Source organism: Larus michahellis, chromosome 2 (assembly GCF_964199755.1).
Source record: "Larus michahellis chromosome 2, bLarMic1.1, whole genome shotgun sequence".
Lineage (NCBI taxonomy): Eukaryota > Metazoa > Chordata > Aves > Charadriiformes > Laridae > Larus > Larus michahellis.
The window spans coordinates 21,966,278-21,984,839 of record NC_133897.1 but is presented as its reverse complement, the minus strand read 5'-3'; the positions used below and the strand labels follow the sequence as shown (position 1 = coordinate 21,984,839).

The 18,562-nt window shown below is 38.3% G+C and overlaps 1 protein-coding gene across 2 annotated transcripts in view; it reads left to right on the top strand.

The window, feature by feature from the left end:
- Positions 1–18,562, top strand: part of PLXDC2 (plexin domain containing 2) — a 281,133-nt gene that overhangs the window by 147,862 nt on the left and 114,709 nt on the right. For both annotated transcript variants that reach the window (XM_074574503.1, XM_074574505.1), the window contains exons 3-4: positions 1,031–1,177; positions 6,590–6,659. In XM_074574503.1, coding sequence (XP_074430604.1) covers positions 1,031–1,177; positions 6,590–6,659 — 217 coding nt within the window. The remainder of the gene's footprint in view (positions 1–1,030; positions 1,178–6,589; positions 6,660–18,562) is intronic.

Genomic DNA, 18,562 nt, shown 5'->3' with positions numbered 1-18,562 from the left:
ACCGTGCACTCTTATATTTTTCTTTTCATTGACTTAGATGCCTTTTAGGAAGGTACAGACCATCATAACTACTGACCTTTCCTATTCTTAGGTTTTTAAACACTTACTAAATTTTTGCATAATACTTCAAAATTTTACTTTTTTTACTGTGCTAAATGTATATGATTTGAAGTGTAAACTGATTGCAGAGAGGTTGAATGGCATACAGAGTATTTTGAGTGTTGGAATCTCAGCTTTGTCTTTGAAATAAGTAGACATTACAAAGACTTGGACTGTCTTCTGAACCATGCACTTGATTGTGGAATTGGGTATCTGCAAGCTCGAAGATTTGGTCAACCACTAGCACAATTTCCTATGGCACATGTAGGATTCATGTATTTTACATCTGAATTTGCTGTGACATGAGCATGACAACAACTACTGTTGTGTTAAAGACTGAGACCTAGGAAGCTTTCTTCCACAAATACGTATCTGTCTCTCTCGGAGTAGCAAATGTACAACAAAACCATCTTTTGGAGATTTAAAATGAAATAACATTGTAAGCCTATATCTATTAGGAATTTTTTGAATGTTCTGGTAAATTATGTTTAGAAATGTCAAAAAACACAATTATTTTTTTAAGGTGTTGGCTTTGAGTACTGCTTGTTGCTTTGTTAGAGCATAGCTGTTGTTACAGGAACTTACCGGCCATCTTGCCTTGAAAGCCATCAGACATTTTGCCATAGATTTCACTGATGTGGTTACACAAACTGTATGATTGGGACTTGAGGATAGCAAACATTATGATTATAATATAAGATGACTGCATGAGGTAACTGTTTGCCTTGCCAATTGCTTGTGGTTGGGAGCAGAGCTGTCTTCTGCAACACATTTGTGATTTGTACTGCATTGTTGACTTGCAGTGTAGTCTCTTCTGCTGCTCCCACGAGCAACAGGACTCGGTATTTCAAGGGTGAGTTTTATATAAAATCAAGGTGCATCTTTCATTCTAATATGTATTTGCTGTGGTTTTTTTTTCCCCCCCTTTCAGGAGGATACAGATCATAATTATTATACTTCAAGGACATACGGTCCATATGATTCTACCAGCCGGGATTTGTGGGTCAATATAGACCAAATGGAGAAAGACAAAGTAAAGATTCATGGGATCCTTTCCAATACCCATCGGCAAGCAGCAGTAAGTTGTTGTTATACCTTTTTCTTCTTTGACTGACGTGGGTATATTTTACCAGTGAGCAATGCAGTAGTATTACTAAGTATTGTGACTACTGTTCACAGAGCTTTATTTTAGTTAAACTATGAAAGTCTGCACAGTGTTGCTATCAGATGATTCCAAGTTGCCTTTTTGCACCTGCTATAACAGTCCTTCAGAGACACCTTTACAGATATATTCAAAATTCACCTGTGTTTTTAAGGATCACAGACTATCAAACAATAAACTAGTTGTGTTGCGGAAGTCTGAGGGAATGTTACCATTGACTTCAATAGCAACAGAACTGCGTTCAGGATTAAGTTGCTGAAGTTTAAGTCTACCAAGTGCGAGTGGGAGGTTTCCATTTTGTACGAGGTGTCACACTTATTTTTTCTATTGGGAGAACTGATAAAACTCATGAGAACACCATATAATGACAGAAGTATTAGATGTGAGTCGGGGCAATCCCAAGCACAAATACAGGCTGGGCGGAGAATGGATTGAGAGCAGCCCTTCCGAGAAGGACTTGGGGGTGTTGGTTGATGAGAAGCTCAACATGAGCCAGGAATGTGCGCTCGCAGCCCAGAAAGCCAACTGCATCCTGGGCCGCACCAAAAGAAGCGTGGCCAGCAGGTCTAGGGAGGTGATTCTGCCTCTCTGTTCTGCTCTGGTGAGACCCCACCTTGAGTATTGCATGGATCTGTTGGAGCAAGTACAGAGGAGGACCACAGAGAAGATCAGAGGGGCTGGAGCACCCGTCCCATGAAGACAAGATGAGAGAATTGGGGTTGTTCATCCCGGAGAAGAGAAGGCTTTGGGAAGACCTTATTTGTGGCCTTTCAGTACCTAAAGAGGGCCTACAGGAAAGACGGGGAGGGATTCTTTATCTCAGGGAGTGTAGTGGTTTTAAACTGAAAGAGGAGAAATTTTGATTAGATATTAGGAAGAAAGTCTTTACTATGTGGGTGGTGAGATACTGGAACAGGTTGCCCAGGGAAGTTGTGGATGCCCCATCCCTGGACATGTTCAAGGCCGAGGCTTTGAGTAACCTGGCCCAGTGGGAGGTGTCCCTGCCCATGGCAGGGGTTTGGAACTAGGTGATCCTAGGTGGTCCCTTCCAACTGTAACCATTTTATGATTCTATGTGATCATAGTTTCAGGGTATTAACAAATAAATATCACAGAGTTTAAATAGCAATCTTGTTTAACTTACTATAATCATGTTGCCTGGTGAAATGGTTATGAAAATAATGGGCTTAGATGCTTAGAAGTGAAACTGAATGCTGCATGGTTTACAGATTGTATGCTCAGATCTCACCTGTACCTGGAAACTGCATTCGTAGAAGAGCCAATAATAGCAACTGGGTTTTGCCAGTTTAAAAACAAACTCTCATTAAAGCTTTATTTAAAAGTTGTATAGTTCTTAAAGATACAGGTGTGTTTAACAGTTTTAAAGCTGAGGGAAAAGCCAAGTTTAATTCATTTTTTCTCTCAGTTTATCTCCCTGGCATCAGCCAGGTGACTGGCTCAGAGGAATGTACGAGGCAGCAAGAAGAAATACTGTGGTGTTCAGCTCAGAATACAAAAAGCAGAGTGGGGCAATAAATCCGCTACACGTGACTAGCAAAGAGTTCAATACATAAAATATATTTCTAATATCCAAAAAGACTGTAAGGAACCAGGGATAATGCAAATGCAGAGGGTTCAGGCAGTTGTATATCTTTGGGGTAGATTTAATAAAATGCTCTTGGCTGTTCTCTTAAGACAATTTGTTTCTAATGAGAAAATAACTTCAAGGGTACCTAAAAGTGAGAACCTTTGTCTGCCTTGCCACCTTCATCTGGGATCCTGGTGCTCTGTGTTGAGGGAGAGAATGGAAACATGCCAAAACAAACAAACAAACAAAAAAGGCAATAAAGGAATTAAAAATACCTATATAAGACATCTTTCCCTAATAACAGCAATTCATGTGGCTTGGGACTTCAACATTAGTGAAAAGCCTTTGAGAAATGTTACCCTGTTGTTTAATGATCAGTGAAGATGACACCCTTCCATGCCTTTGTTTCCAGTTGGATCCCTAAGATTATACACCTAAAAATGTCAATTCCGAGGTGGACATTTTGTTGAAGTTATTGAAACAGAGGTTTAAAGTGAAATAATGCTTGTGGAATTGGTGTGGAGAACCATTCAGCATGGCAGAGGGGAGCTCGGCAGCATCGGGGCTTCAACTCTCTCTCCCCCAAAGCAAGCAGTTTTAATTAAGACTTTTCTGCTGAATGTCAAGCGCCCATGCCACCTTTCTGCTGGCTTCATCGGGCAAGGCTGTGGTCCCAGTTAAGCACACTGATATCTAGATCTGTTCATACTTACCCAAATGTCTTGGTTCGTGAACTCAAGTGGCTGCAGCCATGTCCACATGCTGTTTTAAAGACCTCTTTATCAGAGATTTGTTTTATGCCTCTTCTGAAGGACGAAAAAGTACTAGTGAGTCATCTTGTAAGGCTTTATATTCCATTTCTTGGTCTGTAATTGATTTAGTATATATGTCCAAGTAAACATCACCCATGTGGATTACACAAAGAAGTTATTTTAAAAAAAGATGTGTTCTCTATAACTGTATAATAACCATAGAGTCGTGTATTCTGAGCAGATCATACATAACTAAGTAGCAATCTCTTCCCTTCTCTTCCATAGAGATAAAATTTGCCGTTACTCTTTTTAAAAGAGTATTTTGCACAACTTTCTGTGACTTGGTGATTTACATGTTGATAACTTCTAAAGATTGCTCTTCAATTTGGCTGGAGACAAAGAGTTAAATTATTATATGCTAAGTATTAATAAATTTTTCTAATAATGTCAGGGATTCTTTGAATGCTAAAAATTTTACACTGAATTTGTGCATTTTGCTTCATTTGGAAGTATGTAATCCTTAGAGGCTCTGTAAGCCATCAGTTTTTGCTTCTGCAGGAAAAAGTAATAGAGAGAGGATCCGTGAGATGGTTTGGCTCTGTAAACAGCATATTCATTGTTTGGGGAAAGTTACAAACAAATATTAATGGAACAAATAAAACACCTAGTGTGACAGGATTTATAACCGCAATAGTGGTGGGTTTTTTTCAATACGTTGCCACCATCTTCGTCACTGTATAATAAAATTTTAGGTGTTGCTTGGATGCTCAGTGTGTTTAGATTACATATCTAGTAGTTGATTACTCAAGCACTGAACTAGATGCGGGGTCACCTCATACTTGTGAAGCTAAGTTCCATTTTCTGTCAGTCCATTCTGTCATTTGTGCATGGAGAAAACATTTTTTTACTCCAGTGGGTCGAAAATTCTAATATTTTTTCTGAAAAATGAGATTTGCTTTCAAGGAGCAAAAGTGAAACCACATTTATTTCTGTTGCTGTTGTGATATTGTGCTTTAAAAGATTCCTTAAATCTTGTTCGTTCTTTATTACAGTCTTACGCTAAACAATTGTCTATATTAAACATGATCGCGTTGTTAGAATTTAGGACATCGCTTTTTGATTGAAGTCAGTGGCAGATCTATATCTGGCTTGGATGGGCATAGGATCAAGTCTTTATTGCAAACATCTTATTCTAATATTTAAATTATAGCAATTTAAAAGACTGTTAAGGGGGCACAGTTGTCTTTTGAAGCAGTTTAATGATTATTGTGTTGTTCAGAAAGTTAATGGGTAAAACAGGCAATAGCATATAAAGGAAAGAGGGAGGGTTTGGTCAGAAAATTGATGTTTTTAACAGTGTTCTTGGAAACTATGTTTGGTAGAGCAAGGACATAATGTAAATGGAACGCATACATAAACATAACATACACTTCATCTGTGAAAACTTTAGAACATGGAGAAAAAAATTGTTTAAGTTAATTCATGATCTATCTTGCCATTTGCCATTTCTGTACATATGGATATACAGAAAAGGTCATTAGAACCTACTCAGTCCAATTAATACAATGCAAATGGATTTTGCATTCTAATTAAAAACAAACCAGTGCTAATAAATCCTGTCAAAATTCTGTCTTCCAAGTTACTGTAAATCTTCAGCTGTTAATTTCATGCTAAATAATTCTTTGAACACTTCTGGTGGATGTAAATGTAATTCTTCCTGAGAGAAGAAATACTCAGATATAATCTGAAAATAATAAACCCAGGATATAAATAATGGTAGGGAAAATAAAGACAAAATGCTTCCCCCACACACCTTTTTTTTTTTTTTTTAAATGTATGGACTGTTGCCCTTTCTTAAGTGGAGACATCAAAGTTTATGGTTGAGGGACAGTCACCGACAATCCACCTTCACACCAATTTTTACTGTAGTAACTCCTCGTAATAACAAATAAAAATGGGCCACATACACAGTTCCTATTTGGGCTTCGGGCCATTATGGAAGTGATGTGCTATTTATGAGGTATTATGTTTACAGTGAAAAGTCCTTACCAGGATTTCAGCGCTCCTTTCTGTCATGGCTACTGGTTTGGTCAGAGTTTAGCCAGGTAGCACACCGGGTGATGATTATGGGTGGCCACAATAATCAGTAAGCTTTGTGAAAGGAATGGAACAGATAGGAAAGGAGAAGAGCCATAGGCGGGGATGGAAAATGGGATTGAATTTGAATGATGGTGAGCTTAGGTGAGGAGAAGAGTCTGTTCTCCAAATTGCAATTCTCTGCTGTGAATTCAGCTGATCAGAGGATTGTCGCCTGTAGGCTGACAGGGGGAAAAAAAATAAATTATATTTTGCAGTAAGTACTTTAAGTAGATCTTGTTAATACTTCTGATGAATATTCCTTTATAAATCATTTCGGCTCCTCGTTAACAGTATAGAGAGGTTTGGAAACTGGCGCCAGGTGGGTTTGATGGAGGAATTGCCTTCCAGTGACCAGCCTTCATCAGATAAGCACCCAGGTAGCAGCAGGATGTCAGGGAGAGCACTTGAATCGGAAGGAGTAAGTGGCAGAGGAGCAAACCACCCGCGGCCAAGGGAGCGGGCATCCTGTAAAACTTAGGTGTTGCTAAGGCCCTAAACATCGATGACTCCTCTTAAGAAAGAGGTGAAAGCAACATTATTTTAAGGAAGAACTCTACAAATCTTTATTAATTTCTTTCTTACGAGAAAGTTATAATGAGTTATAATGTCTGTTGATGTATTTTTATTTTTCGAAGTCTTCAGTTATGAAGATCCACTGCTTTCAGGTGTTTAAGTGCTACACAGAATTGTTTCCAGTTAACTATTGGCAATTCCAAATTAAGAATAGCAAGGATCCAGTGAAAAATACAAAGCAATGAAACAGGTGTTTGAAGTGGAGGACTGTTCATATTCTTTTCTGTTACCTTTGTGCGAAATATCAATTTTATTTTCTGGTGTTATTCTTTTCAGAGAGTGAATCTGTCCTTCGATTTTCCATTTTATGGCCATTTTCTACGTGAAATTACTGTGGCAACTGGGGGTAAGTGGCTTTCTAACCATTTACTTTGAGTAATATGAGAAGAGTTTCTTGCAGCTATTTAAAATACCGTTTTTCCCCCTGTATATGTCAAGAGCTAAATTGCAGCATTTATTTAGGAAATTTTGCTTTCTGCAAAAAGAAAATTACAAAACATCGATATGATGAAAAAACTCCAGCTGCTCGAGTTGAACTGTTATAAAACCCTCTCAGTGTAAGACTCTATAGCATTAATCATTGTCCATTTTGGTATTTCCCCCAGAATTTGCGTGTGTGTGTGTGTCTGGCGCAGTTGCACTTGTAGAGATAGGAAAAAATAAGGAGGGAAACAGGTTTTGCCTGAATGAGGGCAGAGGATTTACTATGTAAAGATAGGAAGTGCTGCTAGAAGTACATAACTTGTCACCTGTAAGGCAAAGCCATTGTAGCGTGGTGCCTTGGTGTGGTACAGTGTCTGCGGCAGTACCATAGTATTCCTCTCCTCTTTGAGCACACCCACAGCATCTTCTGGTCCTTGAATGTGTCCAGCAAGTTCACGGACCCTGGCTGGTGGTGCTGTGCCTAGAGGTGTGACAGGACGAGCAAACAGAAATAGGGCCACCATCAACAGAACTGTTCCTGGTCACGGTTTCTCCTTCTCATGCTATAGGTGGCCAGCTGGCTGGGATCACGGAATGGCCGTGTTCCACTGGAGATCTGAATGGGGAGGGTATGGCTAAAAGATTAGGGAAGAATTGCAGCCAGTGTCTCAACAAGATTAGGAGCTGGAACAGAGGTTTCTGTGATGCTCTGTGTCAGGATCTCCCTTTTTCTACTAAAGCAGAAGAATAAGAGAGATGGACGGAGGTGAATATAAAGGGTCATATTAAATGGTTGATTTGCAGTCAGAATAATAAAAAGGGATGCAGAATTCTGGGATGACTTCAGTCCCAGGGTTTTATCTTCTTGGTCAGCAATGATATTTTGATGATCATTTGGATCAGATGAGCCATGAACTGCTGATTGGGATTTTGAGACTTGTCTGATTTCCATTCTGCTTTGCTTTTGGTTTCATTTTGGTGCTTGATCATCGATGCTTAGCTCTATACTCTTTTATTAGAGGTGTTACATTTAATGGAGTGCCAAATCAAGTGCATGATCTGTGTAGCATGAAAGAACGGGGCGGGATGGATCCTGCACAGCTAAAACAGCAGCAGTGGGACCAGTGTTCATTCTGTAAATGCCCCTTATCCTTACTGCTGAACTTGGTTCCTTAAGACTTCACAAAATTCACTCTTTCTCAAAGTTGTTCTTGTGTGGTCGCTCTGCCAGGCCTTCACTTTTAATAGAAGCCCTGAATTTTTACCACTGCTGTCGCTAATGTGCTGCTGTCACCGCTCTCCCCCATCTGCCCCCAAAGGCTTGGGAGTAAACTTAAGCTCCCAAGGAGATCTGTGTAGTAGTAATTTGTGAGAGAAACATATTTTTTTTTTTTTTTCTTTTGGTGTAGCACATTTGGGGAATTTGTGTGTTTTCATTTGGGTTGGGTTTTTTGTTTTTTTTTTTAAAAAAGCATGTAAGTATTATAAGCACTCTTGTCATGAATAGAACACTGAATGATAATTCTGCTTTTATTTTTGATCCACTTCTACTAAATAAAATAATATTGGTGAAAATAGATCTATGGATTATTGTCAAGCTAAATTGAACTATAACATCAGTCCTTGTGCTACAGGACACTGACATTAGCAGAGAGATACTTCTGTCTTTCATGTGACACTTCCATGATTTTCAACCTCAAAATTAAGCATGAAAAAGTAAGATCTAGTCAATAATCACTTTAAAAATATTATCTTGATAAAGCCCAGTAACTGTAAGACATCCTGTTAATCCAGGACAGGATGCAACTTTTTGTACAACTTTGACTCCTGAATGCATTTAGTGGAAAAAGAAAGATCTGTTTCTGTTCTAACTCTCTGATGAATGCTTTGCTTTGGCTATACTTGCAAATTTTGTTATCATAAGTTATTGGTGGCGCAGCGTGGCTTATAGCCCAGCAACAAAGGATAAAGAGAGGTTCCAAGTGCTTTTTATACTGTATGGTCTACTCTTTCTTAGTAACCAAGATTTTACAATGGCATTACTATTGTTAGAGATCTGGAACACTTCCAGAGGTTATTCTGAGATCAAAACAATGGCAGAGTTAATGTGTATAGGAGTCCCACATGACAGATGTCTACTTCCTGGAGAGCAAGATATGATTAATTATGCTAATGACAACACTACAAACTGTTTTTACCTCCAAATCATAAATTAAATAACCTTGTTAAAAGGAAAGTTGAGGACAATGGCACATTAAATCTCTGTCACAATAAAAACATCTACCCAAATGGCTTCTGCCATTCTTCATGTAGGTTGTATTGTGGCATAGTAGAGTTTCCAAGTTACTTAAGATGACTTTGAAATTGCTGAGGTGTAAAACTCAACTTTTTCTTCTGTTTAACTAATATTTTTTTTTCCCCTCTTCAAAATGCTTTTGCTGAGCTGATTATGTTTGACTAAGCAAAGGAAGAACAAGGAGTGAAAATAACTAGTTTAATGCTTTATTCACTGTTGTCCTTAGTTTGTATATGACAAAGCTATTTAATTCATAATTAGGAGGTAAGGCAGCTTATAGCGTTATTAACGTTTGTGGTTCTTTGGAATATGGGCATCTATCTCCATGCATTCCTTTAGAGCAATTTAGTTTTTAAAATTTTAAAATTATTTTAAAATAGAGTTTTTACAGCAATCTGCGGAGAGCTGTCAAAGCTTTAATAATAGTAGATAAGAAAAGAAGGTGAATTCTCTTTTTTTATGAAGGTTTCTGAAGTTTGTGATGTACAGGCCACAAGCGCGTTTATTTCTGTAATAACTACTCATGAGTTAGCGAGTCAGGTTGCAGTCAGGGAGATAAACTCATGAGGTCTGGTTCGTTGCCTGTCACTGATATCCCTAACAGAGCTCAGTGGCTGTGGAGGTGAGAAAACCCTCTCTGTGTTTTGGCTCTCCAGGCAGTAACACAGCCCTTCTCGCCAGTGTCCTTGAAGCTCTGTAGCCCTACGTCCTACTCAACATGCTTCATACTTGTTTGTATTAATTTTCCATGCTCATGGTAGTAAGTCCCTCTTGTTTATTCTCTGTGGCTTATTTTTTTTTGCTTATCAGTCTACGTTTTTCTAGTGCGGCCTTGTATCATATACTGTACATTATTTAGGAATTGTTTTCCCCTGTGTGGCATTTCTCATTGACATTACATTTCTTTATGGTATTGCTACATCTGTAGCAACATTGCAGAGGAGGGTGGTAGCTAACCCAGATTATTATGGATTTTCATTAAAGCTTATATTTGTTGCCCAGGATTAATCAAGGTTTTAATTTTCTCTTTTTTTTAATTTCTCCTGATGGTTTGGATGATCAGAGGTTGTAAGGGTCTTAAGGTAGTTTGTCTCTCTTTTTTTCCATGGAATAATTGAATGTTATTGTATATAACCTGTAAATCAAGAACATATAATAGAACTAAACTGCTTAGAAACATAAATCATATTTAATTTCCACATTTAACTATAGATACTTGGAAGCAGCAAAGGAACCGGCAAATAAAAACATAGTTCTGTATTATCGTATACCGGGAAAACAATTTTTTGGCCATGGAACTCTTCTCTAGAGTTACACTATCAAGGAAATGGTATGTTTGCTGCAGCCCCAGTTTGTTTGCCCTTTCTGCCATTCAGGTCATGAACTCCACAACAGTCCTGCTGAATATCTGTTCACTGGGGCTAAGATGAGATTTCTTCTATCTTCAGTGCTCTCGTGGTCTTGTCTGTAGCAGGAAGAATACAATAGTGGAAATAGCAGTGAATACATAGAAAAGGCGTTTAAAATTTGACCAAAGTATTTGTACAGGTCAAAATAAAGCAAAAATCTTCCTCAAATAGACATGAAAACTTGGGGTTAATTTGGGGCCAATTCCTACTAGAGGCATCTGTAAGTATATGGTGGCAATAACTTCCCTTATTTTGACAGTTTATTTATTTTCCCCTTTATTTTTTTTTTTCTGGTAGTGCAACATCTGGAAGCTCTAAAACAGATTAGATGATACTGCCAGTCAATATGACCTTTGATTTAGACAATCTTTGAGGAATTGTCATTAAAATGAAAACCATGTGTGCATCACTTAAAAATGTTACAGTTTGCTGATAAGTGACTGTCAGCTTGGGTTCTGTTCTGGGTTTTGTTAAGATTTTTTCAAACCTTGTTTCTGTTAATTTTTCTCTGTATCTAGTGAACATGTCTAGACTGACCCAGAAAATTCTATCATGGCTAGAATTTTCTGACATTGAGGTTGTTTGCTTTGAACCATCCATCATGCTTTATTCCCAAAGCCAGTGACTGCTTTGCAAAACAGAAGTCAATGCAAGTATTAACATGCTAATTATGACTGTGCACTTAATGTTTTGCTAGCAAATTCATTTCAATTAATTATGTCATTAATTAAATGAAATTTTCAGAATTGAAAGAAACTGTTGCTCCTTGAACATCAGTCTCAAAAATGTAGGGTTAACTACTTTCAGCAAACTTAAAATGGAAATTACGTCTGTGAGCTAAATCCTGAAGTCTCTGGTTAACTTTTCACTCAGTCTTAACTCAGGCAAGTAACTGCCAATATTCAAGTTCAAAGGGAGAAAAGAAAGTCTGAATCGAGGAGAGAAAGATATGAAGGGCAGTGCGAGGCTGGAGCTTAGTTTGCTCTGGGACATGAACTTGTAGACCCCAACTAGATGGACTGTACCAGGACAAGAGGATGCTGATGATTAGGGGAGAGGATGAGTGAGAGGAAGGGGCTCAATGTTGGAGTTGCAGTGGTGTATCAAGGAGCCAGGAGTCTCATGAGGTAAATGAGATGAAAGAAGTTTATACGCTGAAAAGGCAGAGTGTAGCTGGATGTGGTTTTATTTGACAGGGAGCACTGGATTATAGCAAGGAGATGGTATTATCCTGGAAAATCTAGAGGGAAGAAAAACTGCAGGACAAATGGATGGAGGGAGAAATCAAGCTGGAGGTCGCTACTATTAGGATAAGTAATAGCCATTTTGCCAATTAATTGCAAATAGATTGGCAAATAGAAATGGCAATAGATTGGCAATTTCAGTAATAGCTCCCAGTGGGGAAGCTCTTGTACTGGTGTCGAGGAGCACAGATGAGTGGCACAAGAGAGAAAAACAGGTGTGAATGAAAAGATGAAGCTTCAATGTTACACCTCTTTGGTGCTCTCTGTACTCTATCATGCAGGTTATTATGTTGGAAATAAGTGCGTTTCTGCAGGTATGTGAAATTGGAAACAAGAATACTATTGACAGAAGAATACAAAGCAAATAATTGCGGCAGGCTTTCATGTGGAAAAATATGAAAATCAGCATGCTTAATGGTAGGTAAGTTACGCTATGAAAACCACAGAATTGTAGGGGGATAGGTTATAAGCTGAACAAGGTAAGAGCAACTGCCTCGTGACCTCTAGTAGGCAAAGATGACTATCTACTCCAGCAACCTCTGAACACGTCAGTAACAGCCTGGACATCCCAGGAAAAAGTCAATTTGAAAGACACGTCTTTATAAGCATAACTTATAAAACGTATGCTATCAAGAAGTAAAAAGTAACAGAGAAAGAAGAGATTAGTATTTGGTGAAGGAAAGCAAAAGGACTGAGTGACACGGCTATTGCTTTGTGAAAGCTTAGCTGATTCACGATGGGTTGATCACCAGTAGCGCTGGAAAGAGACACTGTGCAATGAAAGTGCACCGAGTCTGAAATAACTCTGGTATGAGCTATAGGCAGGGGCACAGATCGCAGGCAAATTTACAAGTAAAACAAATAGATTATATACAAAGGGTACAATTCATCTAGCTGTGCCAACGTCTATATCCACATTTGTCACCCTAAACTCATATATAGTCAGTAGAGATGTAATCAATATAGTCAGCAGAGTCCATGAACACTGAAGGCAGATGTTTAAAGTAGACTGGATGAATTGCACCCTGTGTCTAATTCTCTCTATGTCAATATATATTGCTACAAAGAGAGCCTGGGTTGATCAGCTCAGATGTAGATGTTTACATTTTTAGATTTATAAAGCCGTGTAAGTTGACTGTTGAGACATTATACCAACTAACGTGGAGAAGGCTCCAGAAATATCCACCTACCCCATGCAATAGCAAACCAAATGCACAAATACAAATCAGGAAAAAAAGGCAACTCAAAAGATGTTGCAGGAAAAAAAAAAACATGAATCAAAAATATTCTGCACAGGTATATTCTTATATAAGAATTATGACAAGGAACTGCTGTTAGAAAGCTTGCAACTGCTAAACCAGTCAAAAGGTAGCTAAAATGTCATCTTGTAGGCAATCAAATCATAGCATAGAAAATAAAATACTTTGGATGTTTGAAACAACCTGGAATGCCAAAGACAGCATGAATTTGCCAAATATAACCAAGGATATTAGAGGGCTGATGGGAGTGTGTGAGGAGAATGGCAGTAGGAGCCAATAAAAATGTGCAATAGGTTTTGAAGGAGATTAGGGATGGGCCTTTAAAAAGCAAGCCATGTATTACTTCATTGCTGTAACTTACTGCTCACAGATCTGCAAACTAGACAGCCTGTCAGACACTTCCACAGCAAGCAATGGACCCAAAGTACTGACACATTTCAGCAGAGCGATAGGCTATTCCAGCCTGAGACATTTGAGGCAATGACTCCCAGCTGGCCTGTAGTGAGTTTCTGGCATTTATCTGAGGATGGTGATTCAGTCACGTGTAGCCCTGCTGAAGGTGGAGCAAGCAGTTGAATTTGTAAAGACTCTATTAAAATCTGGTGAGATAATACTTGATATATCATCATTCAGTAGAGGAATATTGCTGAGCAGATGGAGGAATTATTTGAAATAATTTTTATGGTGGATATGCTGCCTCAGTATTTCTACCACTGTTAATAATGGAAGGAGCACCTAACAAATAATTAAAAAGGCACCCCAATATTAAATCCCACTGCAATCAAAGTAAAGTTGGCAATTTTCTAAAACTGAAATCAAGAACTCTTTGTATGAATATGTTACTTCCTAAGGTCAGATCGTAGGCTTAAAAATATTTGTACTTATTAAAGATAGAGGTCTTTGTGCATATAAGTTACACGCAGCTTTTAGTCAAGACTGCAACTGTTTTACCCACTGTTGACCCAAGATAAAATCACAGGCACTGAAGGCACTGAAATAAATTTTCCACTGAAACCTGATGTTGTTGGAACCTGTGCTGATGAGCAGATGTGAGGTCCCTGAGCATGGTTTCTAAACACTGACCAGTCAGGACAACGGACTCAAAGTCACCTTTTATTCTCACAAGAATGGTTCACACTTATTCCAGTATCAAGCTGTTTATAAATGTGCATATAGCTTGTGGGAAAGTAACACAGACAAAAAATATTGGGTTAGCTGGCTAGATGCTTGGCTGCTTAAAAATTTAAGTTCTATACAGAGATAACATATTTTGAATTTTTTGGACATTGAGTGTGTTATGGTATTCATGTTTAATTATACTGGTTTTGATACATTAGGAGGGATATTATGAGAAATAAGTACCAAAGTGCAGAGAATCCTAATGTAATTTTGCATCAGGTTTTGCAGGACTTTGAGAGAAAGAGGATCAATGAAAGAGGCAGAGAGTATGCTGTGGGGGGAAGGAATAAAGCCTGATGTTGCACTGCCTGAGCTCCCTCTTGTTGTATGGCACACGGAGCAAAACCCCTGAGCAGGAGGGAAATCTGTTCGCCTAGCTTGGCGGTGCTATGGAAAGAGAAGCATCTACAAGGTTAGGATCTGAGGCTGTTAAGGGTGAGGATGGTTGTGAATTTGCAGCCTGGAATAAGCCTCTGCTACTTGAACGTTATCTGGAGATTTTCAGTCCTCAGAGAACAATTATGCTTATGTGCATTTTCCCCCACATCTCATAAATTTACTTTATTAAACTTTCAAAACCAGTGGATAGGCGGAGTAAAGTTTGCCTTGGCTCTGTGGAGTAGCACTGTACTGAGTGGAGCATCTTGTTGGCGCCTGCCAGAAATCTCAGTGAGGCTTTTCTGGTTGTTGCTGCTGCTGCTCTACCCACTTCAGCACAGGAGCCAGCAGGAGGTTGTGCTCATCACTTAATGAAGAGCTCTTTGATAACAAAAATTACCCTGTGGGCAACATCTGTTAAATGGCAAAGGTGATATAAAGCAGAGCGGAACCATAGTGTTTCTAGCCAAAATCAGTGACTCGGGCTACCCTGTGTCTGTTGCAGGCGATTATGCTTGTCATCACCAGTGGGCAGCTCGCTCTGTAAGGACTATAGAGGTCTGGCTGTTGACTGCAAATATCAGCTCGCACAATAGCCTTCTATTTACATCCTCTGTTTCTGATGTCTTATGTTGCCACGCAGCTGTTAAAGTTCTTCTCTACCTATAAAACTTCCTTTACCTGTCATTCCTGTGTCAAATGTTCTTTCTGGAACCTACCTCTTCTGTGTCTGTAATGGGGGAGCCCTTCTTTCAGCTTTCCCGTGAAACTCCGTTTTGTCTTGCTTTCTGCCAGTCAGCTCTTACAACTCTTTCTGCACCTGCCCTTATGCGTTATCTTTACACGTTAGATCAGAAACACTTATGGCAAAATGAATGATAAGGTTTTTGGGGGGGGAAAAAAAACTAAATAAAAATTCCATATGCCTTGATATGACTCTGACCTCGTACAGAAGGGTATTTGCCAGCTTTGACTGTGAGGCTTATGGGCAGTAGTTGCACTGAAGTGGTGACAAGACTTAAAAATGTCCACATTGTGTTTGTCTGTAAGGTTCTGTTCTGTAGAATAACAGATAACTAACCAAAGCATTTGCCCACATGTAATGTCAAACAAGCACTTAAATAATTTTGCAGATCAGACACTTAATAATAAAATAAGTGGCTTTAATGTTAATGCAAAGAGCCTTCAGGATAGCCAGCAACTGCTTCAGTGAGCGCTGGGAAGTTGTTAGGTATAAGCTATGTCTAAGACGGATCCATCACTTTTTATTGTAGAATTTTACAGTAGGCCTGTATCTTATGTTCAGCCTTTATAGTAGCATTGCAAAGTTTCAATAATATTGTGCTTTTACACCGTAGTAAAGAATTTTAACGCATGACAAGTCTTTATTTTCTGCACCTCCTACAAAATATAATGTTTATTTGGTTTGCTGCACGCTTATAAGTTAAAAGATAAACTTCAATCCATTTCTGCCTTTTTACCAATTGACTTTCTAAAAGCTACTATGTATGTCCAGTCTCATAAAATTTTATGTGGTTTTATTTTGTCTTTCCTACTTTATAACACAATTTTAGCTCCTGTCCTCAATGTAAAAGATTGAATAACTGAACTCTGCAAACCCCAGTTGAAAAGTCATTTACTGAGGAAAAGCAAAAAATCAATCCCAAACCAAAACTAGGCAACAGGAAGATGATGAGAAAAATGGATAATATGTTTAGTTTCTAATTAAAAGAGGAAATTCCTGATAAAGAGTAGGAAATAGGCCTTTTGTTGCTGTAAGGCAGTACTTCATAAAAATGATGTATTAGTGTGGAAGTCCTGGGCCTAATGAAATGTGCTCAGTCCATAAAGCTTCTAAGATCTAAAATAGTACTTGTGTATATCTGTTCTATAAAGTCAAAACAAAAAAACCATGCTGGCAGTTGGTTACAAGCATTTAAAAAAAAAAAATGAAGGCTTTCAAAGTATAGAGCTTTTAGAGACCAATCAGGCTGGGAAAAGTGTTGAAAATTCAGCTCATAGTCAGTATTAATTATTAAACGTAAGGACTGCTCTAAGTTGCAGTATTTGTAATAAAAGGTGGGGTCTTGTTAGTTTGAATTCTGTCCGAATATAATTAAGAGTTGTCCTTTTCCAAAAAGTTAAACATTACCTTTGGCAAAAGCTCTGTTCCTTGTCCTCTTAAGTAAGTTCTTGTTTTGTTTTGCTTTTTTATGTGTTGAATTCCTAATGATATCAATTTAAATGCCAAGGGCTATTAAAAGCTTTACAGTCAGTTGGTCCCATGTGCATCTTAGTGAAGGCTCTTTGCTTTCATCTTTCAGGGCAACTTGTTTTAGGCCTCAAAACAGGTTGCTGTAAATGCAGCATCAAAATTCTGTATGTAAAATCCCATACGTTATGCAATACTACTACTGTCTGGTACCATAGCACCATGTACCATTGCTGATTACTCATAACAGCCAGGGAAACTGAGGGCTTCATCTCCTTCACATGTCATCATCCATGTCTGTAAACGTCATAAATGTAAATTCTTATTCCTAAAATACTTACGAAATTCGCATTGTTCCTCATGTTTCTGCTGAAATCTGCAGACTCCTGCATTGACTGATCATTTGGCTTCCTTAAGAAATGACTGTTAAAATAACTGATCACAGAGTTGCCACAGGATGCTTTCCTAATTGCCTGTATTTCATATCAGGGCAACTCCCTAATTCAAGATAGCTGCTTTGTTAAAACCATGTTCTTCCACGGTAGGTAGCACCCATACTCACTCCTGCTCCTCTTCTAAAATATATGAGTATGTTTACAAGTTGTAGGAGAGCAACAGGCAAAGGGTAAAGTTTGGTCAAAGTCTGTGGGGTTTTTTTTCCACTCTTGTGGGTAGTATTAGATACAGGAAGTACCTAATTGGCAAGGGTTTTGCATATGTATAGATAAAGTGATTTTAATTCTGTCAGGAAAGGATATTAGAAATATTGTATTTGGAAGAATTCATAAACTGCTATGTCAGTTTAACTAAATGGTGTTTTTAACTAGGATTAGGTGACAGTCCTATCCAGTTGATAATTTTTTGTTCTAGCGATGAAGGAATCTTTCTCCACTCTTATGCTGTGCAGTTTAATGCCTTAAATGGTATTTCAACAACTCATATGATGATGTATAGCAAGGTGTTTAAGCTAATACAACGTTAGTACAACAGTTAACCATTTATGCTATATTACCTTTGTAACTTAATCTAATACCATTGCATTGCATTAGCTTTAGTATCTCTAACACGATGGAGCAATACATGGTATAGATGTGCTTATAAAGGCCTGATTTAATAAATAAATAACCTGAAGAGCCATCAATCCAGAGAACGAATTAATAAGGAAAACATCAAAAAAGTTGTAAGAAAAAAGAAATTTAAAGTCTTGAAACAGTGTCCTGGTTTGCAGCTCGTAATATCTTGGAAGAGAAGCTTATTTCTTCCCCTTTTGTTTCACTTCAAGCTTACTAATTCATTGGGCCACTGGCAATATGTCCAAAGCAATTTTAGCAAGTGACAATAGGTTTGGTTTCCAGCTACATTAGTGAGTGTGGAGTTTTCGGTTGTTGTGCAGTAAGCAGCTTGTTGTTATCTGAAAGAAAAGTTTGGAAGCTTACGCAGGCTTAATTAAAATCAATGAAGGATTTAAAAGTGAACACTGAAATTATTGCTGGAGAAATATAATTAACAAAGCAAATTGCATCCTAAAATGGTTCCAGATCAGCCCACAGGGACCCAGTGCCAGTCCTGACTGATGAGGAAGCAGGAAATATTCTGTGGGAGCTGAAAGAAGGCAGCAGCAAAAAAGACTGGAGCCATCCTACTGATGATGGCACAGCCTCACATTAAGAAGAGGCTATTTAGTCACTTACATGTTACCAGCAGCATTATTAAAAATAGTCTTAATAACAAGAAGAAAGAGGAATTATATCTATCTGCTTTATTTTATCTAAAGCTACTGATCATCCATAATTTCCATTTCCTATCTGTGTGTCTGAAGAAAGACTGCTAGAGAGCGTGAAAAGCACAT